The following is a 25,123-nucleotide window of genomic DNA, read 5'->3' as shown; positions in this document are numbered from 1 at the left end:
GTATACTTTTTATGACGTAGAATAGTCCCTCATGCATTTCAATGGAAGCACTTTTTTGAAGGCAGACTGATGCACCAAATAGCCAATAGCATGAGGTGAGGGGGTAAAAAGCTGAACTGTGGAGCCATAGCCCGTTCTATGCATATTTTAAAGAACTGTTAACAATATCTCGAAATCGGCAATGCTGTCTACCCAGGCCTAACAAAAAGTGCCTCGTTGTCGAAGAACTAACAATTGGCAGCAACCCTTCTCGATGTGTGTTGAAAGAGAGACAAAGTGCATAAAACAACAGGGGTTTGCTGATGGTCATGACAAATAAATACATATTATTGACTGCATGCTCTGATTGGCCTGGGAATGTTAATGAGAGTAGAACACAGGTTTGCTTGCAGTGGCGGCTCCTCCACTAAGGCGGAGGAGCGCCTCCCACTGCTTTTAAGCAGTATAGTGAAGGAATAATAAAATGGTAACAATGTGGTGTTATTATCAATTTATTGTTTACATCTACTTTGTAGTCGGCGGGCGGGGGTGCTGCCCTGCTCTCAGAGCAGGGCAAGGGGGAGTACTTTGCCCACTTCTAAGTGCGCAATGACACCTTGAACGTCCCTCTTGAGCTGGTCAAACCGTCATGTGAACTTTTCATGTTCTCCATGCAGACTGCCTTACAGCCTGCGTGGAGAACATGCCAGGCCCCCCAGTTTTTTTTCCAGAGTTTTATATAGCGCAAACTTGACCCGAATTGGGTATCAGAGTGCTTTACATAGCACCAGTTATGTTACATGAGGACACACATTCATTTTTGTTAGGCACAGGGAGATTAAGTGATGTTCCCAGAATCACAGTATGTTCAGGGTCATTGCCGAGACTCAAACCCAGTTCCCCAGATTCGAGGTCGACCGCCCTAGCTGTTAGGCCAACTCCTCTCCCATCTGAGCGCCGAGCCACAGCACTCAGACCAATCACAACGCTGCATTGCAGTGCTGTGATTGGTCAGGGGAGCCTTGCAGTGCTTCCTGTTTGAGACAAGTCCAATTGAGGAGAGAAGCGTGACGCTGTGATAAAGTAAGAGGTTTCTTTTTTTACATCCTCCCTTCCCCGCCCCACTAGCCCCAATCTGTGCCGGCTGCCACTGTTTGCTTTGTCTAATAGGTAAGAGATCAGGTGCCCTACATAACAGCCTGCCTGATTTGTGTCCTTGGTACATCCCGCTCCAGAGATGCATTCTTAGCACAGGGTGTATTAAATTCCATATTTGCGGATGGTGAAAGTGACAAGGAATGCTGTTGATATGTTGCTGCCACCAGTAACTAAATATGTGCTGCATATTTAGAGCATGTCATCAGGCAAGGATAAACTATTTAGAGATAAGGACGAATCTGACAGGTTAGTATTTGCATGTGAGTCTTGAGAGTCAAATTGTGAACCAGGTGGCCATCAAAAAAGATTTTTTTTTGTGAGTTCGTCCTCATCCACATTCTAAAAGGTTATTGATGTACCAGCAGAATGGGGACTTTTTAGTGTCCTAGTGCTTTATAAATAATTAAGTAAATAAGATTGTGGTTGGTTCAGTTGGGAGGGAAGCCTCGTTGGTGCGTGGGGAAATAATTTAAGTGAATAGTTATCCATCGGTCATGTTGGATGGAGTCACTGCTAGGTGTGCCTTTTAGGCCCTTATGTTTAGTGGTTGGGTTGTTTCATTAGCAAAGTTGGTCTTAAACCATTTGGTGAGCTGTTTGGACATGGATGCTTTTGCTAAGGTCTTGCAGTCTCTCTTTAGAACTCATCATGGGACATAGTCCGTCATTTCCTCTGTGCAGTAGACTTGCGTGTTCATGGTTTTGCTTGCGTTTGTGAACGTTACTTTCACTCCTGGGACAGTTTTGCAATGAACGATCTACTTCTTACAGGGCACTCCTGCACAATTGGCCATTGATTCTAATAAGTCATCTTTCAATATGGGAGCTTTTGAAGTTGAACAGTGGATATATGTTCACCTTTGTGCTATGAGTAGGGGGAAGTCTGCTAGGTGATATCGCTGTGTTGATTGAACCCTATATCCCCTTCCATGGCAACCTCAAGACTTTCTTGCATATCCTGACAAATAATCTAGGAAAAGGAGTCAACAGGAAGTAGATTAATTGACTGACGTGGTACAGTCAACTGCTATCGATTAATGGCACGTTCCAACTTCCCATGATCATCTCGCACCTCCTCAATGTCCACTTTACCTGATGCAAGAACATGGATTTTAAAAATAATCAGTCGCTCAGGGTTGAGCCACTCAAACATCTGCACTTTCTCCTGCAGGCGCGACACATTTGGACTCAGCAAATCGTTGTCTGGGCTACAACAAGGAGGCCTCAGCTTGTGCAGCAGAACGCTCCTGTTTACCTACAGGGATGAACATCCCCGTTGAAGGGTAGTGAAAATATCTTGTGTGATGCTCTTTCCTCCCTTCTGCTTTCTGAGTCCAGTTTAAGTTGGTCATAAAGACTGTGAAAACTGTGAACACCCTCATTTATTATCAGTTTACAGTTCTTCATTGGGGCACCCAGTGACCCCTGCGCTTTGAGTATCCGGGTCTGGTGGCTCAGTGGACTAATGCAGCCATTGCAGGGGCCTGTGTTCGACCTCTTGGCCACAGGTTCAAATCCCATTGGGTCCAGTCAGCCTTTCATCCATCTGAGGTCGATAAAATGAGTACCATTGAGTTCGGTAACAATACACATCTGTTACTCAGCGGCAAGATGCCTCCAGGTGAACGTGCGCTTTACAAATACACATGTTATGTTATCAGGGCGGTTAACAGCAGGTTATATGTGCTATGCTTGATTCTCCTTGGAAGATCCCATTTCCTTCTATTTGATCCCATAGTTGCCAACAATAGTGCAAAGGCCAGGGAAGAGGAGAAGGGTGCATGAGCATAAGGGATTAACAAGAGTGAGGGGTGTGACAGAAAGAGATTGACTTTGAGGGACAATTGCTTTGTACTGGAGCAAAAAGCCACTTTGATGAGTAAAAAAGGAAATTTGTAATCTGTAATGTTCACACTTTGTTCATTGTTGCACGGGGCATGGTAACGTTGGGATGCTGGTCATCAACTCCTGAATAGTGGCCTGACTGATGCTAAGTGGATAACTCTGTATTGGGAAGATCAATGGCATCTACCCCATTGCTCTTTCCAGTCGAAGTCTAATATGCCTCATAGTTCTGATATAAAAGGAATCCCCTTACTGGGGATTCCTTTTATATCCTTTTACTATTTACAGCCCCTGCAAGCATCAGAAGTGTTGTGTGAAGCACTATGTAAAGCAAGTTATTTACTATTCATAATGCAAACAAAAGACAGACATTTCATGAATTTCCCTATTTGACTTTAGGCAATTGCATAGCCCTAGAAGGGGATGCATGGGGATCCTTTGCAAGTCCAGAGGACAGTTAAAAGGTTTGAAGGGCAGTACTTTTTAGTGACTCTTAAAAGAAATGGCTCTAGAAGGATTAGCGCACTAGGCCATTCTGTCTTTCCTGATGTCTCTTGGCCTGGAACTACTGCGTGCTCAACCCATGGACCTAACAATTCCAGGCACAGAGATGCTGGACCTTTGCCTTGAGCTCAGAGATGTTTGAAGCATGGGCAAAGTGGGCTCTGGCCCCAGCCTTTCAAGGGGGCCCCTGATAGATCAGGCTCTGCTCTCCACACAGTCCTGCCTTGATGACATTGAAGGATTTTTAAACGTAGAATGTATTAAATAACATTATATTTTAATTTATGTTTAATATTGTTAATGAGGGGGAGTCTATTACAGACATTTCGCAGGGAAAAGATGTGTTTTTGCTTTTCAGATCCATGCAACATAAAGGTCCTTATAGATTAAAACAGGACCTCACATATGATAAATGGCAGAGGGTAACAGAGAATATTTGCAATAATATAATTTAGCTGCTGCTAGGTTACAATATTGAAAACACACATCACAATCCCTGGATATTAGATGTAAACACATTCAGAATTTGGAGCAGTCTGCCTTAGCAGTGTCATTGACCTGTCCAAAGAGGGCATGGAAGAGCTGAAATTGGATCATAAATGCAAAGATGTTCGCACAGAGTCCCCCAAAATATGTTTGGCCCTGGGACCCCAAAATCCTTAAGATGTCCCTGCTTGAGCTGCAGGCATCTGTTGCACCTAGCTCCCACCTGTGCTAAAAAGCAGCATGAGGCAAGCAGTATGCTCTCTCTCCCCCATTGCTCTGCCCTCCCCATGCCCGCGCCATCCCCACCCCTAGCCTGAGGAACGCACCAGCACAAATTTACCTCTTGCTTTATGCAAGTGGTAAATGTGCATATCTGGTGCAGTTATTTCCCCCAGAAAGGAGAAAAACATGCTTACTTGGTCCCAGTATTTCTAGGCCCACATGTTAGTCCCCATTCCTTTGGAAATAATGTATAGTCCCTGGGTTTATATGAAGAATAGCAAACGTTTTCAGAGAATTCCTACACCTACATCCACAGAACTTACACGGAGGCCCAAAGAAGAGGGAAAGAGAAGACACGTTAATTGTGATCCTTGTATTTAATTGGAGCTGTATGTTCAATTGTACTAATGTTTTGTGATCTTAAAGTAAAATGTTCACTAAACCCCTGATATTTCCTTTTCTTTGCAGTACAACGGCTCGTTGGTTTGGTGTCAGAATCACAAACAGTGCTCGAAGGTATGTTTCCTGCTTTTTCACGTCCTCTGTGAATGTAAAATATTCTGTCTCAAAGGCCCCATCCATAGAAAGGATTTGACAACGCTATTGAATATTTCTGTTTGTGAAGGAATGTCAGTCAAGTTGTAAAAAATGTGCCGAGCATTTTTTCTCCATTGAAATTTATTCTTGGTGTCAGTTTCTTTTGATTTGTGAGCTCAGAATGCACAAAGTACATTTTTTACACCATGCCTTTTAAGTTAAAGAGGCTGAAGGTTCTCTTCTCAATCTTTGTTGTCTGGACAACAGAAAATCCAGGTCGGCATAAAAGTGGTCTGTTTTTCAGGTCTGTGGACACTGGACGTCCTAATGGGCTCTGGCAGTGTATGTCCAGTAGTTACATTTTATTTTATAAATGTCCGTTTCAGCAAGATTGGCCGTTTTTTTTTAGGTTAAATATCTAGTTTGCTGAAAGGTCCGCTATGGAAAATGGCAGAAAGAGAAATGTAGATGAGCGATGGTCGGGGGGGGTGGGGGGGAGGGAGGGCGTGATAGGAATGAAGACAGTGAGCGACAGAGGAAGGGATGGAGTCAGAGGAAGAATGAGAGAGTTAGACAGACACGGGAAGCAAAACATGAAGACAGATCGATGGAGAAAGAAAGGACAAAGCGAGAGACAGGAAAGATAGGTATGTGAAACGGGAAACATCCATCACAACGCAACTTTTACGACGCACTACCATTACAACGCAGGATTTACAACACAAGTCATTACAACGACTTGCGCTGGAGGGCGCTGTAGGATAGGGAATAGTTTAATTTACTATCCAAAACCTTCCCTACTATCCACGGGGACTGGAGTTGGAATAGTAAATTAAACTATTCACTATCCAGCACCCCCCAACGCAAGTCGTTGTAACGACTTGCGTTGTAAAACCTGCGTTGTAAAGGCATGCGTAGTAAAAGCATGCGTTGTGATGACATACATCCATGTGAAACTCCCAGCAGATTTGTGCCCCCTTTTTTTGTTCTATTTATTTGTTATTGTAGACACTTACTTTATTTTGTTAGTCAGTTTGTTTTTTCACACATTCCCTTCCTGATAGCTCTCCAGCCAGCCACAAATTTACAGCACTAATACATCTAAAAAATCTGTCAATTAATTGCCGGATCTGTAATGTAATGTGGATTTGTAGAGCAGGAAACTTGTCACCCGTGAAGGTATCCTGGCACTCAGTAGGTGCAGGTTTGCAAGAAGGATCAGTTTAAGAGCCAGGTTTTCAGTTTCTCGCGGAAATCCATAAGTGACACGGCTGTCTCAATGTGCTGGGAAAGGTCGTTTCGGGATGTGGCTGGACAATTTAGAGGAAATAGCCAATTTCACATCACTTTCTGTGCACTTTTTTTGACCGGAACACTAGCCATTGGGTTTGTCTTTTCACACCTATCCATATTGAAGGGTCTTTTTTCCAAACTATCATTCAACCTAGCACATATAATCTGAGGAGAAGAAATAATTCCTTACCTTGAAGCAATTCATCTGTACCTACAAAGCCAGCTTCTCACAGTTATAGCAGGTTCGTTTTTCCACTCTTATCTTGATTGAGGCAGACAGGCCCTTGGAGTTAATTTTGACAGATCATTATTCTGCCCCTTTTGAGATCATAACCATGATAATACAGCATCTCAAGGTTGTACGCGCTACAATAGAATGTTGAAAGCAAATGGACACCTTTTGCCATTCTCTAGCAAGCCAGTTCGGCATATCGTTAAAACAATGTAAGATTAAATATAGCTAATTTACCCTTCCAAAACAGTGTCAGCTAATCTACTCAGTTTTAAAGATGACAATACATCAATTGCCCTCCAAAAACACAAAACATATTGGCATCGATGTCTTAAAATCTTACATCAAATGGTGTTCCAATATTCTGAAAGAAGTTAAACTAAAATCGCTCCGGTATAGAGAGTTTGAGTCATCAGTCATAGTCCCGAAAGTATAAAAAGATGCATTATAATCCTTTCACCATATTAAAAACATATTAAGTAAGCTAAGAAAGAATATTTCTTTGCTGAAGTCTAAGTCCAACAAAAGTACCGATCTAAACACTCCTTGGACCAAGCAAACTGAGATACCTTTATTTCATTCTCTTTCTACCTATTTATCTCAATTTCCCCAGACAAACTACAAGCCACTTGATAGATCTTGAAAATACTTTAGTACCTTTTTTATGCATTGTCACACCTGCCTTGACATGTCCGAAGATATTCTTCATAGATTTTGGATGGCTGTCTCAAGATGAATGTTCTTCAAATCTTGTTTCCTCTTGATATGTTCCCCTCAAAACCCATGCTCCTCTGTAAATACGCAAGCTCAGGCACTCATGGTGAATCTGCTAATGAATGAGATTCCGAGCCACTGCTTGTCATTCTGTATCTTCTCAGAAGATTGGAAAATAGTCCAGAACCAGTCACTCCTAAGAAATTATCCTTAGATTTATCCAACTTATCTACTTCCTTTCTATGCCAAACTGATTAATATTGTATATACTTTTCTATTATTGGAATATCTGTACGGAAACAACATTTTTGACTAAGTCAGTTTTAACACCTGGAAGGTGCACTGAGTTGGTGATCCTAATACTATTGATTAAATTAAAGATGGATGATGGATAATGGAGGCTTTGGGCTCTTATTTTAATCTATTGGCAGCCTTTAACGACACCGCTATCCCCTCTTCCTTTGGAGTACGTGGGGTGTGGAATCAGGAGGCCCTGGATTGGATGGCCTTCTTTCTTTCCAATAGAGCACAGTACCTCCTTACTCATTCTTTAGAGTTCAGTCCAAGGCAGGTTCAGTAAGGTGTTTTCCATGGCTTGTCCCTATCCCTAGTCAACCTGTAACTGCTACTTTTAATGAAAGTGCTAGATCGTTAAAGGGCACACGGGTTCATGTATGCCGATGACACCCAACTTTTGAGTTGCAATAGTTCATTCTCCAGGGACATATAACCACTGCCAAATGCTATAGTCAAATGTTTTCTGACCGTGCTTCGTTCAATGCAAACGACGTTTTGTTGTCTCCATTGATGCCTTGCTATTGACAGAGGACTTTGCATATTATTGAAATTACTGCAGTTCGTGTGTTTCCTACAAACGTAACGTTTACATTAACAGGCTCTGATTTTCTTTGAATATAATACACACAAGCAGGGCTGATCCATATTGTTTGAGAACAAGGCTGTTCCTGCTTTTGGCCCCATAGTTTATGTGGGTGTTGTCATCACAGACCAAAGAGAATGTAGAGCTCTATTTTTCAGGTTGACCACATCTCATGACTGTGAACAGCTCACAATATTTAAGAAGTGGCAATGTGTAAACCATGATCATGAATTGAGTAGTTATACATGCTTTTAAAAATAAATATGCTTCTCAAGATTTTACAATCTTAATTTATACTTGTGAATCTTCCTGATGTTTTGATGTAGACTGTATATGTAAAACAATGATAGAAGACGAAAAATTAAGGATCTGAGTAAACTCATTCAAAACGAACCTAATTTAAAACACTGACAAAATGTGCCCTTGTTGCAGTTAACAGATAAGGAAACCATTCATCATTTCGAACTTTCTCATATAAGCTTGCTCAAATCCTGCCTACAATGGTAGATGAATATCTAGTCTGACATATCAAAGTTTAGATAAGGCACTTGCCACTAGATATGCCAGGTCTGGATTTAGAATAGTAAATCAAGCAGACCCCAATTTCAGTTGGTCGTTATTAAAATAAAAATTGCAACATATTGCTTTCTACATTTTTTTGCCGATATTGGAGCGGGTCGATGTTTTATGGTCAGAAGTACGTCCTAGGACTATTGATAACGCGCATTTATGAATTACGTTTCATGTGTGACTTATTTTTCAACGCTAGAATTCTGTGTAGCAAAATCAGTCCTTCATTTAAGCAGGGGGTGCTACAATTTTGTTTCTTCAAAATGTATCCTCAAAACTGTGTAGAAGGGTTGCTCCTAGCAGAGCCTAAGCACCTCCCACAAGGAATAACCCCACCTATCTTGGATGCCTGGCAGTTCTACCCCATGTGCCAGCCACAGACCGTTTACATCCTATCATATGAATGGAGGGTCAGTATTTAATAAAAATTATTTCTCTACAAAACTGTTTTGGGTTTCTTGTCAAGCCATATCCAAAAGCGTGTGACCCTTTAACAATTGCATCGTGTACATTGGCATACATAGACCAACAACTACATTCACCCTTACCTGCTCTCGGAGAGGTAAATATTTTAGTGGGATACATGCCTGACAGTCAGGCCTTATGCTCCTTCGGGATTGTTAGGTCTGGCTCGAGAGCGCAGCTGTCTGGTTGCCTTTTTACCAATTCATTAAAATGTGCACAAAGTAGTTTCGGTTTCACCCAGATAAGTATTTCGCTATAACCTATTGCTCCTGGCTGTTTGCTGTATCATTCCACTTTCTATGGAGTACTTGCTAGGGGTGGGTGTTATTTTAGATAGCAACGGTACACTGAATCATCCCAAATTAAATTATTTATCTCATAGGTGCAATGTATATGAAAAACAGTTGTTTTTTAATTTTGTTGTTGATTTCACTGGAGCCAGCTTCTTTAATGTTTTACTCACGAATCAAACTGAAAGCCAGACCTATAGGCTTTTTCAAAGCTTATTGATATTGGGGCTGGCTGATGCAATATATAACCCTCCTATGTGCACTCCTTCAAAGTTTGTTAATATTTCAATGCCAATCAGACATTGTTATTGCAATTATTCACTGTTTCTGTCTGTTTGCATCAGTGCAGTACAGTGGCACACAGCACTAATGGTCAATCCTATGAAGAGAGCTGGTAAATCGACCAGCTGTACTCTGCACCCTTTGCACCAGGCACAGTATTATTTTTTGATGTAATGCAGAGTAATTCAAAGCTCAAGTGCATTTCAATGATTTTCAAGCCCCTGTTGTACTACAATAAATTGCACTTTGTTTTTTGAGTAAATGTGTATGTTAAAATCTGAGCCCATCATCCGGCCATTATAACTCAGCCTTATGCAGTGCTTCATCAGGGGGAGGTGTACATACAGGGAAGTATTTTTCATGGTGTTCTTTTATTTAAGCTATTAGGAAATGTAAAGTAGTCATGCTATATATAGTCCAACACTTAATCTTACTCATTTGTTTTTTTATACAATCTTTATAAATGTATATTTTGTGGGTCTACGCTGACACTGAGATTCGGGTAGGCTTTGCTTTTGCCAATTGACTGAGTCACAGAACTAAGATGTCACTGCCACATAGGTGTGTCTGCCCCATAGCTACCTGAACTATGCAACCGGTCGAATGCCAGCGTAGCGCTCCCATTTTTTGCAACAGAGAACAATATGTAGAAACACAAACATGCAATCTCTTGGCAAGTGTTTTATGGACAGTTTGTTAGGTGAACCCATGTTCGAAGGCTGGTTACACTGTACCGGAAAAATTGTATAGACCTCGTGAAAGAAGACATCTCCCTTCAGAACATGGTTTAGCGTTTATATTTGTTGAAAAGATAGATGTCGTGACTTTTATGAATTTAAATTAAAAAAAATAATTTGTCGGGGCAAATGGGTTTGGGCAAAGAATTCTAGTACTGATTTCTCTGCAAAGGATTGTCTAGCCATAGAGCTTTTATGGAAAAGAGAATCTCATAATGACCACTACCAAAGAGTGCAATAGCTTTGTCGCCAATATTCAAACATATTGGATAAAAAATGGCCGCCGCCATGGGCACGGTAGGCTATGCCAAGTTCCTTGGCTTCACTATGCTCTGATGACGTATATATTTTGGGAGGAGGCACAGGCAGGTTTAATTTACTAAATCAAACCTAGGCACCACAAAGAGATTGATAAGATGCGCTACAACCTTTTCCAGAATTGATTTTCGAAAAAAACAACAGCTAGCAGTAAAATGTATTTGAGCCTCAGGAGACAGGGATTAATCTGTTGAGATTCCCATGTTACTTACTCTCTTCTTAGGGGCCGTACAGGATTTCATGGTGGCAGGCCAGAAAAATAGTCCTCAAGGATTGTCTGCGGGTCGTTGAGCAGTATCTCAGGATTGTTTGGATTTAATGTTAGAAATTTGGAAGACATCAACTATCAAAGAACATGTGCAAACTTTATACCAAGATGACCACAGGCTCCCACACTCTATCCCAGAAGATGGTGGAGAACTGTGTATTCTCTGCACACAGAAAGCCAAGCAAGCGAAGCAGGAGAACCAATATATAGTTGAGTGGTGGCTAATAGACATATATATAACGCCAGCTAGATCCATCCCCTGCCCTTGTTCATATGGCTTCTCTTGACATTTGTGATTCTACTTGTTCTCATACAGTAATCTGCCTTTTACACTACTACTACTGCTCTTTTTATTCTGCCTCGTATTTTTATTCCATTCAATTTCCGTTTTTAATTGGCCTGGGCGAAATTTGTATTACGCCCTCGTAATCTCGCATCATTTCATGAAGTTCACATCACCTTGCTACGTAAAATTATCCCACAGCAAAATAGAAGTGTGGGAGCATTGGAGCAACAGGAACAACCACAATGTGTGCAGCTGTTTTTCATGGCATTTGTGTTTTTGTGCATTATAGTGCAGTACTAAATGCCAGTTTTGCATTTTGCGTGATTTTCCAATATTGTTTTAAAATTTCACATGATTATTTAAAAGTATATTGCATGAATTTCGCACCCTCCTAGTTTTTATCCTCACTTGCCTCTATGTAGCAGTGGCGGCTGCTACCTTGAAGCAGCAGGAGGCAGGGTGGGAGTAAGGGGCAGGCAATCGGGCTGAAAAAATCACTTACCTTCTGGCCTCCCCTGTGTCCTCTTCCTGGCTTCTTCTGGGAAACGGAGGAGGAAGCACCAGGGCTCCCATGCTACCCGCAGCAAATCACAATGCTGCAATGCAGCATTGTGATTGGTCTGAGTGCCGTGGCACAACGCTCAGCCTGGGGTTGAAGGGTGGGGATGTTCTCCATGCAGGCTGTAATGCAGCCTACATGGAGAACATGCTATGTGTGCATGACAGTTTTAGGCGGCCCGAGAGGGCCGGCCAATCACTCATGCTCACAAGGGGAGTGCAAACCTCTCCTACCCCTGCTCTGAGAGCATACCCGCCCCACAAAGATGCTGCAACAGGGAATACTAAAATGATGATAACCTCGAGTTAGTATAATTTTATTTTTCCTTTTTTTTTACACTGCATAAAGTAGTGGGGTGATGCTCCTCCGCCTTAGAGAAGGAGCCGCCACTGCTGCTTTCTTTGACTGAACCACCTCGTATTGTACTGTTAGTGGTTTCGTATTCAGATTTTACAGCTACGTCCCCAAATGCAGAGACACAGGCCAATTCTCCAATGCAAATATATGAGCCACATCCCGATCAGTGGCAAACAAATTATAAAGGTCACTCGCCACCACCTTCATTGGGAAAAAAACGAGATTAGTGAATTTGAGCCCCGCTTGAGCAGGTTACTACTCTGCTAATCACTGATGGATATTCAGTCAAATGTTTTCTTTTTGCCTTGAGCCCATTTAGAACACAAAAACATCTCTGCAGCCCCATTTAGTGCAGACATTAGCGAACAATCATTCTACATTACTGGCAACTAAATAGATAGCAGTGGCATGAGATTAAATTATTTCCTCAAGCGTGAAATGAGACATTCCCAAACATTTAAATTTTAGGGGGAGGGGAACCGATACAACTGTCAGCTTAGCCACAGACAACGCAATAATAGAAATGCTTGAGAACAGCAGCAAGTCTTTTCATTGATATTGTGCCTTTATTTGTTGCCTCAAAGCACCATCCATTTTACAATGTAATACATTTTCAGGTCCCATTTTTTACTGTTACACGCCTGAAGGGGTTTAATGTGTTTTAATCCCATCGTTTGGTATCCAGAGTTGGTGAGAATACTAAAATGTGCATACACGCAACTGCAGCGCATTGGAAAGATTTTAAAACAAATGTTTTAAATAGTTTGATTAGCCAAGAGATTCATCTAACTGCAGCGAATATAGTTCATCTTGAAATATATGGCGATTACCGTGAAATAATACGTAAAACGCAGGAAATGTAATAATATTTCTCTCCTTGGAATCTGTTTGGTTAATTATCTGGTCAATTGCTGTGATTTAAAAGGGTCATGAAATGGTACCAGCACTAAAACCAGCTGTAAAATTGCGGAATTAGGTTCACATTATTGGGGACATGTACAGCATTGATTTTGAAATCACTATAATTAATTTGAAATATATTAGATTTTATGGCCTATAATAATGGATTTGTTGTCCAGGGACAACATCCATCACTAGCATGCCATTGGGCTTTGGCATCAATGCAGAGTGGCTCTGACCCCGGACAGAACTCGTGTCCCACTGAGAAGCAATTTGCATTATTTTCCTTCTCCAGTGTGTGCATCCATTTTGTCCAGTGTAACTGCTGCACCTGCTGGCTTTTCAAGGCGTTTGCACAACTCTTAGTGCTAAGAATGTTATCTTTTGTGGAACAGCTGAACAATTTGAAGTCTATTTTTGTTGTCGCAAATTTCGGAATCTCTTTTCATAGCACTGGATCTACTCTTTATTTTCGTTGGTCTTATTCTTTGAAAATGACATGGATCATGGAATATTAGTAGTTGTTCTTTTATGTATGTGGCAATAGCAAGCTTGTGTTCTGTGTGATTTTCATTCTATGGTATGTATGGTTGACAGCAGTGGCGGCCACCACAAACAAAGGGGGGTTGGGCGGGTGGGGGGAATGCAGGAGGGGGAGCACGTGGGGCAGGGGGTGGTGTTAGTAATAATATATATATATTTTAAACTAACCTGAAGCTGCTGGCCGCCTCCCGCGTCACGCCTTCTGTTCTCTTCCTGGTCCCAGCAGCCCCTGGGACAGACTCCCATCCAATCCCCGTGCTGCTCTCATGCTATGAGAGCAGCACAGTGATTGGCCTGAGCAGGCTGAAAAGACGCTCCACTCAGGCCAGGGAGTCTGTGGGGTTTCTCCAGCCCAGCTGTTCAATGCAGCCGGGCTGAAGAAACCTAAGTACGTGTGTGTGTTTGGTCGGCCTGAGACGGCCGGCCAAACACATTTGCACACTTAGAGAGTGCAGATAGTACTCCTCTTCCCATGCTAGAACATCATTTCATTTTTAATTTGCTGGCTCTGAGCCAATCAGTGAGGCAACGCTCCTCCGCTATTGCGGAGGAGTGCCGCTGGTTGAAAGTAAGTGTTTTCAGTGCTAGACTTCTTGTTTGCTGTCTTACTGATATGTTCGGGAAAGTATTATTGAGTAGTTATATTTTCAAGGGCTTCTGTGATTGATTCCTTATAGCTTGGCTTTTTCTCTTGATTGTCCTTGAACTCTATATTTATTATGGAATAAAAACATATATTCAAGTTCATACATTGCAATAAGACATTTATCCTACAATCTACACAACATGGGAAAATATTTACCTAGAATAGACAAACATAAGTAATCAACATAGGACAGCTTACTTCCTGTAGCAGGCTCAAAGAAACTCCTCTGTACAAAACAAGACAATGTGTCATATCCTGTTTCTAAATCACAAGAAACCTTAGGGTTTGCCACTCTAGTATTTCTTTATTTACTGTGGGATTCTTTGAGAAGCGTGCAGTTTATGTATTTCTATTTCTTGGTATTTGGCTAAGTGCTCTCATAGGACTGTGATTGATGACTTCTGTTCTGATACTATTTCTAGTCCTCCAAGAAACTTGCCATTATATTCCCTTCATATAAAAATTATGATTCCTAAAGAACTACCTAGTCTAGTTTGCCTATTCTTTATATTGCAGACTGACCTTTATAGAGTTTCATTTTCTATCCGTAAAGGTACATTAGTCTTTTCTCTGTATCTATGACTTAGAACGTACTTGGGGCTGACACTGAACTTCTTCTGCACATAAAAACAACAATTACTATGCACAAGAGCCCATGACAATGTTGAGTCTTCTAAAGTGGGAGGCGGACGCCTAAAGGCGCTGCACTCATGTACCTTAGCATATGATGTCCCTGTCACACAAACATGTATTTTATGACATGCTCTTTAAAATACATTGTGTTTGGTTTTAGGTAGTGACACAAATTTCCTTCAGGCACATGCATTTATTACGCATGTTTTAGTCTGTGTGCGTAACTGCATGGGGTTCCAAAAGTTAGCTAGTTTACGACTTCCCAATCCCAAACCTTTGCTTACAGCAGTCGTTTAGAGTTGAGGTAAAAGTATAGACTAACAAAGGAGTTTATGTTTCACATACTGCGCATACATTGTTTACTTCTGTGTATATATATTGTAGCTTTGTAAATTGCATGTACCTATCATGTGCATGTATTTTAGTCCTGCTTTGACCCCATAAAACTTTGTGAATCAGGGCTTAGGTTTGGGGAGGAAGTATTTGCTCGGTGCTAATGGGAAGAGAGGCATTGCCCACTCGAGGCATAGAGAGCAGGGACAGATATCGAAAGGATGGGGTTATAGAGTCAAAATAGGGTATGAGATAGAGAGATGCGGAGGAGAAAAGAGACAGCCCAGCTGACAGCCAGAGAGTGTGGTGAGAGAGAGTAGCTTGCACTCTGCTGCTGAAGACACTCTGGGCTCAGGCCACAAAGGAAATCGTAAATCTGTAATTTCAGGAGTACAATTCTTTAATGGAACAGATTTGTAATTGTACCCTATGCACAGAACACAACAGTAGTATCTCCCGAAACCTGCCAATCGCAGCTCTCCAGGTGTGCTACTGAACAAGTCACTTCATTTTTTGAAGGCTGCTCTCCCAATGCAGAAATGTAGTGTCCAATTGCGCATCGTAAGACAGCCTGACGTGAAAAGGCACATATTTTTGTTCAGGGGGAAAACATTTTTCCCTGTGGAGAAACCCCTCCCTCTCACCCCTATAAAGCTCGTAGGTGTTCTGATCCTCTTCCTTCCTTGGAAGGTGGGTTACTCCGACCCTTTGCAAGAGTAAATCGCCAACCTTTTCAAGAGAAGTGGGAGAGGAGTCTGCTTAGCGCAACAAACTCGCAAATTTGTTGGAGATCACACATTTTCTTGTTTAAATATGTTTATTAGTAGAGAGTAATAACTTGATTAAAAACCAGTCATTAAAGCTTTACAAAATAATACATGCAAGAATTTCATACATTTGATATACATTTCTTATAAATTTCATATGCACGAGAAAAAGGCAACCCAGTTAGACAGATGGATAAGATACCATAAAACATCAATTAAGCACAAAAGATGAAACTGTATATGATGAGTGTTACTATTTCCCTAGATCTTATTCTCGGCAATCCTACCAGGGCTTCAGGATCTACCAGCCCTCTCTTAATCATCAAAAGCTAACCAATCCCTCCCACCTCTATGCCTTCTGAGCCATCTGCTCATTGGAGCCCAGATATTATGACCTCCCTTGCTATGGCGCCTACCCTTACAGTTATATAGTGTTCTTTCAAGGTTATAAATGGCAAGTAAGCGACCCGTCCAGGCCTGATAGGTAGGGGGCTCAACATCTTTCCACTGCATACCACTGAGCAGCCCGATAACAGCAACCACAATAAAAGTAAAGTTTATCTGGGAGTCACTCTCGAAGTGCATATGACGGTTTGGCTGGCCGTCTTAGGCCGGCCAAACCGTCATGCGCACTTAGCATGTTCTCCATCTGGCTGTATTGCAAGGCCTGGTGGAGAACATGCACAGGCTAAGTGCCGAACCAGGCCTCTCAGACCAATCATGACGCTGCTGTCATGCTGGTGACAGCAGCGTTGTGAGTAGCTAGGGGAGTCTGGGAGCCTGGGTGCTTTCCTGCTGCCGGGAGAAGAGAAAAGGAGGGTGGAGAGGGGAGGCAATACCCAGGAATGTGCTATTTTTGTTTTCATTCCTTCCCTCCTCACCACCCCCATTCAGTAGCAGCCGCCACTGCAGTTAACAACCTTAAATTTATGTTAATGGCCATATAAGTGCCTAAGTCTGGTATGCGCTTCTGAGCCCCATGTTCGGTTCTTTCCATTCCAGTGTACTTAAGCTTGTCCTTGGTTAACTGCTGTTATGTGCCTGTGTAGTAGCGAGTCCGTAATAATTGTTCTCAGTATCCCGAACTGAATTGATTTGCTTTGACATATGCAGTGCTTAATTTGATCTGGTAGTTGCAGGTGAGGCTCACTGGAACTCATTCTTGGGCTCCACCACTTATTTTTCCTCATCAGAGTTTGACCTAGCACAAGAGAGAAAAACGCAAAAGGGAGAAAGAAGGCATAAGAGATTGATAGAAAAAAGTGACAAAGGAAGAAAACCGAGATTAAAAAGAACCATAAAGAGAGTGATCTAGTGGCATGGCATGCCTAATGGTGGATGAAAAAGGCATGAGGTGGAATCAAGACTATGGGGCACATGCATCAAAGGAAATTGCATTCGCAAATGGTGCGAATCGCAAAATTCGTCCGTTTGCGAATGCAATTCCCGTTTTTTAGATGCATTTTCTGTTTTGTAATTTTCGCAATTTAAGAAATCGCAAAATTACGATTTCTTAAATTGCAATTGCATTTAAGGAATCTCAAATTGAGATTCGTTAAATGCAATGCATCAAACTTTTAAAATTTGCGAATTCGCAAATAAGAGGAGCAAATTACCATGAAGTTGACCTTCATGGTAATTTGCGAAAACTTTGAAAAATGCACTCAAGTGCATTTTTCAAAGTTCCATTTTGCACACACACATGCCCTTGGGACATGTGAGTGTGCAAAATGTACTTCTAAGCAGATTTAAGGGGTGCAACAGGGTGTCCTTTGGACACCCCTGCACCTTTGAAATTGCATTCTTAATTTGCGAATTTCTAATGGTGAATTGCAAATTAAGAATGTCTTTCCATTCATTCCTATGGGCCTCTAGGCTCAGAGGAATGGATGGGGAGGTATTCCTTAATTGCGATTCTCAATTAGAGAATCGCAATTAAAGAATTTTAAGAAATCGCTATTTTTTCAGCAATTTCTTAATGCATTGCAGTTTGCAATTCCTTAATTGCGATTCCTTATTTTTCGCAATTAAGGAATCGCAAAATGCAATATTGATGCATGTGCCAGTATGCATCCTTGGTCTTCAGCACCCCTGACATTCGATAACACTGGACGCGGACTTCTTAGCAAACTCTGGGAACTGGCAATAGTTGAGTACAAATTAAGCGCTGGAGGTATAGATATGTACACATTCAACACTGTGCATTGCATTGGACCATACTAAATGCGACCCAATGCAATACACATGTTCTTGTTTTGTATTATTTAAAAGGATGTGATTTGTTCCTTTATTTGACTTATTCATACAGTAGATTTATAAGGTGCTGAGCGGGGCTTTTTTCCCACTTCAAAGGACTTTATCTTCCTAATAAAGCCAAGTCCTGTCAACAGTTAGATTTGAAATTCTACAGTGCTGCTCCCAGAAAACTGTTAAGTTGCCTAAGCAGTTGGTGAATACTGCTCAACTTTTCAATACATAAAGCAGGAGAAACTGAAAATCTCGCTGCATTCATGTAAAAAGCTGTCCCTGTTTTAGTGGACTGTATAACTACTTGTGTTTTTTTGTTTTTGTCCTGGATTTCGATTGAAGTTAAAAAAAGAGGACAATGGCTGACATTGCCCTGCTTTGTATCCTGTTTGTTGTAAGATTGTTAGTATCCAGGCAATGGCGTAGCGTGGGAGGGTCCACAGGGGCGGTTTACCTGGGTTCAACATTTTTTGTGGTGCAAAATTGTAAAAGAAAATATTGCGTCCCCGACCTCGTGCACAGTTGGCACTTCCTGAGCTAACGGTCCGCGGGTTAGGTGATGTAGTACTTTCTTTCTAAACTTCGCCCGGCACGCTGCACCTACGATACGCCGCTGTATCCAGGTCATGATAAAGGGATAGGGATGGAGCCTAGAACTGCCACCTTCTCCGTGTTTGAGATAAGGATGTATGACATTACAACGCATGCTTTTACATCGCATGCCTTTACAACGCGGTTTTTACAACGCAAACCTTACAACGCATAGCGCTTTGGGGTGCTGGTAAGTGAATAGTTTAATTTACTATTCCAACTCCAGTCCCCGTGGACACTAGGGAAGGTGCTGGATAGTAAATTAAACATATTTCCTATCCTAGAGCGCCCCCCAGCGCAATGCGTTGTAATGGTTTGCGTTGTAAAAGTTGCGTCATAAAGGCACTGTGCGGTAAAAGTTGCGTTGTAAAGGATGTTTCCCTTGAGATACATACTATATTAATTCACTATTGCCTTAGATGGGATGTTTGATAGACATGGATGGTGTTCTCATTCAATGGCACTGAAACTCGGGAGTACCTGTGAAAAACTATATTGCAGGAGAAGATGGTCATGGGACATTTCAAAGGGTTTACTCAACAATAGTAAACTGGAAAAGATCCAGTACAATGTGACTTTTAGAATGTTTTTTGAAAAATGTGAGTTTTGTGTGTATGGTACATGATGTAATTGTGAAAGAAAATCAAAGATTCCAAGCCTACTTGAAGTCTAAAACAAATTTATTATGCAAAGTAAGCAAACATTGCAATATCACAGCACTTAGAGAGCTTTGCCTCAACAAGCATTTAAGCATCTAATGCTAAACCTGCCCCAAATTCCGCAACATTTATACATTTTCTTCACATGGGCAGTAAAGCACCATAGGCGCGACAGAAACTGATGCTGTAGGTAACCGTTCTAACAAGCGAATGGGGTTTCTCATGAGATTGACAAAAAAGGACTGTGGTGGAAGATACAACTGTGAAGATCTCAGACTGTGAAATAACTGGACTGAGAATTCGTGCTCTGCCATGCCAGACACGAAAATGTGACCTGTGGCCGTCAGAGGCAAGTAAACACAAACATACTAGTATAACTTATTAGTTTTAAAAACATAACAAAAACATGTTCCCAGAATAAACAGTCTAGTGTCTTGAGAACAGCAAAAGTATTAAGTGTGTTCTCAACACCTAAGCAACCTTGAACCAAACTCTGGCCGACATGGACTATCTTCTATCCTCCTTCCGCCAAGATGCGATGTGCCATTTATATTCAGTTAGTCATTGGTAATAAAATTGGAATAACATAGCCTTTCCTGCACATTGTGTTTTTCCTCCTCTCCACCACACCTCACTCTAAAAAATCATGCCTCTTCTGTCCAGCGTGGCTCTCATCCTCTCCCACCACCCTTCTTCTCTCTTTACGCGTCTCTACTTGTTTCTTCCACAGAATCTCTAGGTCTCTTTCAGCTGTTATTCCTTTTTTCTGGGTTGACCCACGCCTTTGCCTTTCATGCCTGCTTCCTTATTAAAGTCTAAAATGGAGTCTGAAAAGTATGAAAGAACCATCGGATCACTTTGATCGGATCAGAGATCTACTTATCTGCTCCTGCCTGAGGTTTCTTGCTTGGAGGTTGATCCTTAAAAACCCGGCCCGACGGCAATTGGACTTTTTACTGGGCCTCAGATCAGGACAGTTGAAAGTACTCAATTTCACCATAACATGCTTTTGCCCTTAGATGAGGTTGACAATCGGAGTGCTTAATTTGTGCTGGTGGCTGCAGGTGGTGGGCAGTGGCATTGATTGTTAGGGCCCCAGGCACATTTTTCATCACAGGGCTTTGACCCAGAACAAGAAAGAGAAAGAAGGTGGTGGTCCCAGCAATATCACATCAAAACAGTGTAAAATTGTATTGAGGAAAGTAAATCGAATTGAAAACGAAATGGTGCTAGAGTGTTATTTAATCACACCAAGCACATGATGCTCATTAATAAGGACAAAGTTTACATCAAACATTAAAACATGACGTTGGTGTGCCCAACTGAGGGGGGGGGGGGTGAGGGGGTGTTTTTAGTGAGGTAGTGAGGCAAGTGACAAACACTATACAAAAGATATCACAATCAAATTGTTTGGCAAATTATTCAGTGCCACATATTCATACTCTGGTTCATAACAAAATACATTACACTCATTTACATAGCCATGTACAATAGAGGGTTACAGTGAAAAATTGCGCTATTGGTGGTACTGGCATCAATGGTGTGTCGACTTTTCGACCCCTAAAACCATGTAGGTTGGTTCTAATCCTTGCTGACGGGGTCTTCCTCAGGACAGAAGTGAAGGTGAGCACAGAGGGGCACCATATCTGATTAGGGAGAAGGCCTGATAGGCACCACTGTTCATCAAGGACGGTGGGGCTTAGAAGGCTCCAACAAGTGTAGGCAAGAGTGTGGACACTCAGAAAAAGTGGATGAATTCCACAACAATTCTTTAAAGCAGTGTAATTGCTGCTAGAAAAGCCGTGGCCAAACCATTGGTCAAGCTATGAAATGGTCACCACAGCGGGACGGTTTGACCAGACTAGGATTAATTGAACAAAGTCAGGCCTTCTCCCTAATCAGATACGGTGCCCCTCTGTGCTCACCTTCACTTCTGAGCTGAGGAAGACCCTGTCAGTAAGAATTAGACCCAACCTACATGGTTTTAGGGGTCGAAACGTCGGCACACCATTGATGCCAGTACCACCAATAGTGCAATTTTGCACTGTGACCCTCTATTGTACATGGCTATGTAAATGAGGGTAATGTATTTTGTTATGAACTAGAGTATGACTATGCGACACTGAATAATTTACCAAACAATTTGATTGTAATATCTTTTGTATAGTGTTTGTCACTTGCCTCACTACCTCACTAAAAACACCCCCTCATCCCCCCACTCAGTTGGGCACACCAACGTCATGTTTTAATGTTTGATGTAAACTTTGTCCTTATTAAGGAGCATCATGTGCTTGGTGTGATTAAATAACACTCTAGCACCATTTAGTTTTCAATTTGATTTACTTTACTCAATACAACTTTACAATGTTTTGATGTTATGTTGCTGGGACCACCACCTTCTATACTGTTCTACACCCTGGTGCCAGGGATTTGGGGTATACTCTTCTTTATAACCAAGAGAGAGAAAGAGGCAGGAAGAGAACAAAAGGAAATTGAGAACGAAGGAGCAAGAAAAATGAAGGAAAATAGTGACAAAGAGGGGAAAGCAAGGATGAAAAAGAACTTGCATGAGTGTGACAGTGAGTAAGGTGTAGAGTGTTGGAAAAGAAGTGGCTTGAGGTGGAATCAGAACTAGACAGTACAGCAGCTCCAGCATTCAGCAGCGCCTGCTGCGGGCTCCTACGAAAAACTTTGGACGCTGCACTTATCTTCGTTATTTTTAAATAAATTAAGCACTGGACAATGGCTGTGTAAGATTGAGATGCAGAAGGCATGAGTCCGGCACATTCTGTTCACTAATTAATGACTGAAGCAATTAGAAACAGCTCAGTGACAAATTGTTTTTCTACAGTACTTCAGTTGGCCATTGAGGCGTGATCAGCTGGCTTTCAAGGGAGGAACCAGTCTGTAAGTGAGACGTGAATGCCTGTGATTTAAAAGATGGTCTTTGTGCTTGCATTCCGAAAGGCAATAGCAACTTTTCACGCTGAGGTCTTTCTAAATAGCAGGCAACCTAGCATCCCGTTTTTTGAGACAGAAGCACTCGTTTTCTCTCCCCAGACCTCACAGCCCGCCTGTAAATATTAGAGAAATTTGAAGAAAAATGCTTTCTGTTTGAAATTCACTGGTTGCTTTTAGTTTGTGTTCTAGAAAATGTTTAATTATGTTATTTGGTAAAAGTGGTCAGTTTAGTAAGCCATAAAATTAATTAAAATATTATTGTATGGTATTGCAGAATGTATATATTGCTTCCTACCCCTATGTGCGTCAGGTAGTTAGTATTTTTTCTGCTTGACACTTCACTTAAAATGAATTTGCTATCAAGAGTAAATATGCAGAGAGAGAGTTGCGTAATCCAGACCAGACACTCTCAAGCATAGCTACACACAGGAAGGCGAAGGCACACCAAACTTGAGAGACCATTAACTGCCCTTAAGAGGCAATTGGGCCAGACCAAAGACTGAGGACATATATTCAACTGGAGAGTCTTACTTCAGGGCACCAAGTCCTAGATCGCAGAGTATGGTCGTTTAACAACGTGCAGGGTCACGTAGCGCACTGTCACACATATGGGTTTTCGGTAAGAGATCAGAGGTTACGGACAAACATCCGAGTGCATGGTTACGAATTCCAGTGCATAATCGCGCACAAGGGCAGAGATCAGGATATAGTGACATATAATTGATCACATGGCTTCATCATAGAGTACTGTCGTGCATCAGACTGTATGGTCACTTAACAAACTGCACAAAGTACATGGTAGACATTGAAGTGCACTGTCACGCATCAGGGTGCATCTGTAAGTACCACACAGAGGCCACGCTCAGACACGTATTCATGCTCACATGTACACCAGAGTGCATTGCCTGTCACTACTTAGTGAGCTCAGACACCAGTATTCCTGGCAACTCATTATGCAATTCAGATTGAAAGGCTGAATACCTGACCTGCATAATGGCCTTCCAGCAGTCAGTTTGATCGGAGAGTCCTCCTGCATACCCTCAACATAGCATGCATACACTCGCTCTACCTGCACACACTCGCTCTATCTGCACACACTCACTCTCCCTGCACACACTCGCTCTATCTACATACACTCACTCTCCCTGCACACACTCACTCTCCCTGGTCTGTCCACCTCTACCCAGAAACACAGCAGTTACTTTAACTATGTATTCAAGATGTGTACTTATTTATTTATAATTAGTGAAAAGCATTTCGATTAGAAATATAATTCAAAGCAACAACGATGGTACACAGGTAAGGAATGTTTGTCTGTTACTTAGTAGGAGGAAATAGAAGTTTAGGCAATGAAAAGTGTGCCAATGGTTTGGTAAAGACAAACACAAAAAATAAACAAGGATTTCTAACATCAATGGCTAAGTTAACATGAAAGGTGCGTCTGAGAGATAGATTCACATATTAAGAGGAATGTGCGTGGGTATTCATATTAGGTTTCTTTTTGCAGCAAGAGTGTTTTTTCAGTGCAACATTGAACCATGGAGTGATTTGATGCACGAAAGACGAGGGCAGTTTTACTGACCTGGGCTTGACAGGAAGCGGGTTCAGAAAGAGGTTGCAGCACAGGGTGGTTTGGCTGCAGTCTAAAGGATGTGAGCAGCTGATCTGCGATACCGGTTGGCAGCCGCTGCCTGTGCAGGTAAGAACTTTGGGGTGGGGGGTGGGGGGGGGGGAGGGGAATTTCGGCAGACGGCGACGAGGGAAAATTAATTATTTATTTAATTTTCCCTCTTGGTTTTCTGTCGAATTCCCCACCTCCCAGCCCCACCGCTCTTACCTGCACGGGGCGCTGCTGCCAGTTGGCTTATAATGAGATATGGTGTCTAGGAGACCGCTAGCAGCCAAATATTGTATTGCTTTGAGGACTGATAGCAACAGTGGCCTTATTCTCTGTGGTAAGCCAGTTGGCCTAGTGCCTGTAAATAGAGGTGAGGGTACTTAAGTAGCTAGGTTGAAGAAAGCACATTGATCAAAGTTTAGATACTTGTCTATTGGCATATAGACTCTGAGCAGGTGGTAAATGTATGTGGTACCCTCTGGGATGAAAGGAGAGGGTTGGAGTTGGGGGAAACGGGGGGGTATGGTGTTTTCTGGCATGGAGGGTAGATTGTATGCTCAGAAGAACAGGGAGTCAGGTTTGATTGCTGCTGGAGCCAAAGTCTTATGCAATTAAACTGTGTCGAACTACCACATGGTAAATTTGATCTGGTTTTCCCACACCCAGAAAAAAACTGATTTGGAATAACCAACCCACTTGGAATCATTCGGAGCGGAATTCCACAAGGTAATTCTACTCCGCCTGGCTTGTAATGAGGGCCTTTGTAGAGAGCGGCCTGGCTCCAGACGTAAGTTCCTTCGGCAGAAGGGATTTCTTCAGAATGTGCCCACTGCTTAATAGGACATGGCATGGGAAAATATTCAACAGCATCCTTCTGCAGTCTGTTTTATTGCAGAACTGTGCACAACACAGCACACTTGGCTTACAGGTACCAAGAGCACACTATTAACAGTCACCAGAGTGAACAGCAGTCTCAACATTCCTTTCAGCTTCCTACAGAACACTGACTGCTCTTAACTGCGTGAGTACTCAAGTGTCTCTCCAGACCGCCCTCCTCTTTATAATGTGCTGATGTTGGGAGTTCATTTGATTCGACTCCGGTTTGTAGTGACATTTAGCTACAATAAAGGGGAATCTCCCAGCAACTTGGCCAGTCATTTTGGCAACACATTATATTTACTTGGTCCATCCCCAAAACAGTTATGGAAGTGAGGAGTGCTTTGAAAAATCACATGTGACAGGTA

The 25,123-nt window shown here is 42.0% G+C and overlaps 1 protein-coding gene across 1 annotated transcript in view; it reads left to right on the top strand.

The window, feature by feature from the left end:
- Nucleotides 1-25,123, top strand: part of ANOS1 (anosmin 1) — a 451,571-nt gene that overhangs the window by 68,016 nt on the left and 358,432 nt on the right. The window contains exon 2 of the mRNA XM_078657674.1: nt 4,662-4,709. Within this exon, the coding sequence (XP_078513800.1) occupies nt 4,662-4,709 (48 nt within the window). The remainder of the gene's footprint in view (nt 1-4,661; nt 4,710-25,123) is intronic.

Source organism: Lissotriton helveticus, chromosome 8 (assembly GCF_964261635.1).
Source record: "Lissotriton helveticus chromosome 8, aLisHel1.1, whole genome shotgun sequence".
Taxonomy (NCBI): Eukaryota; Metazoa; Chordata; class Amphibia; order Caudata; family Salamandridae; genus Lissotriton; species Lissotriton helveticus.
The sequence above is the reverse complement of the archived record's forward strand: the minus strand, read 5'-3'. Positions and strand labels throughout refer to the sequence as shown.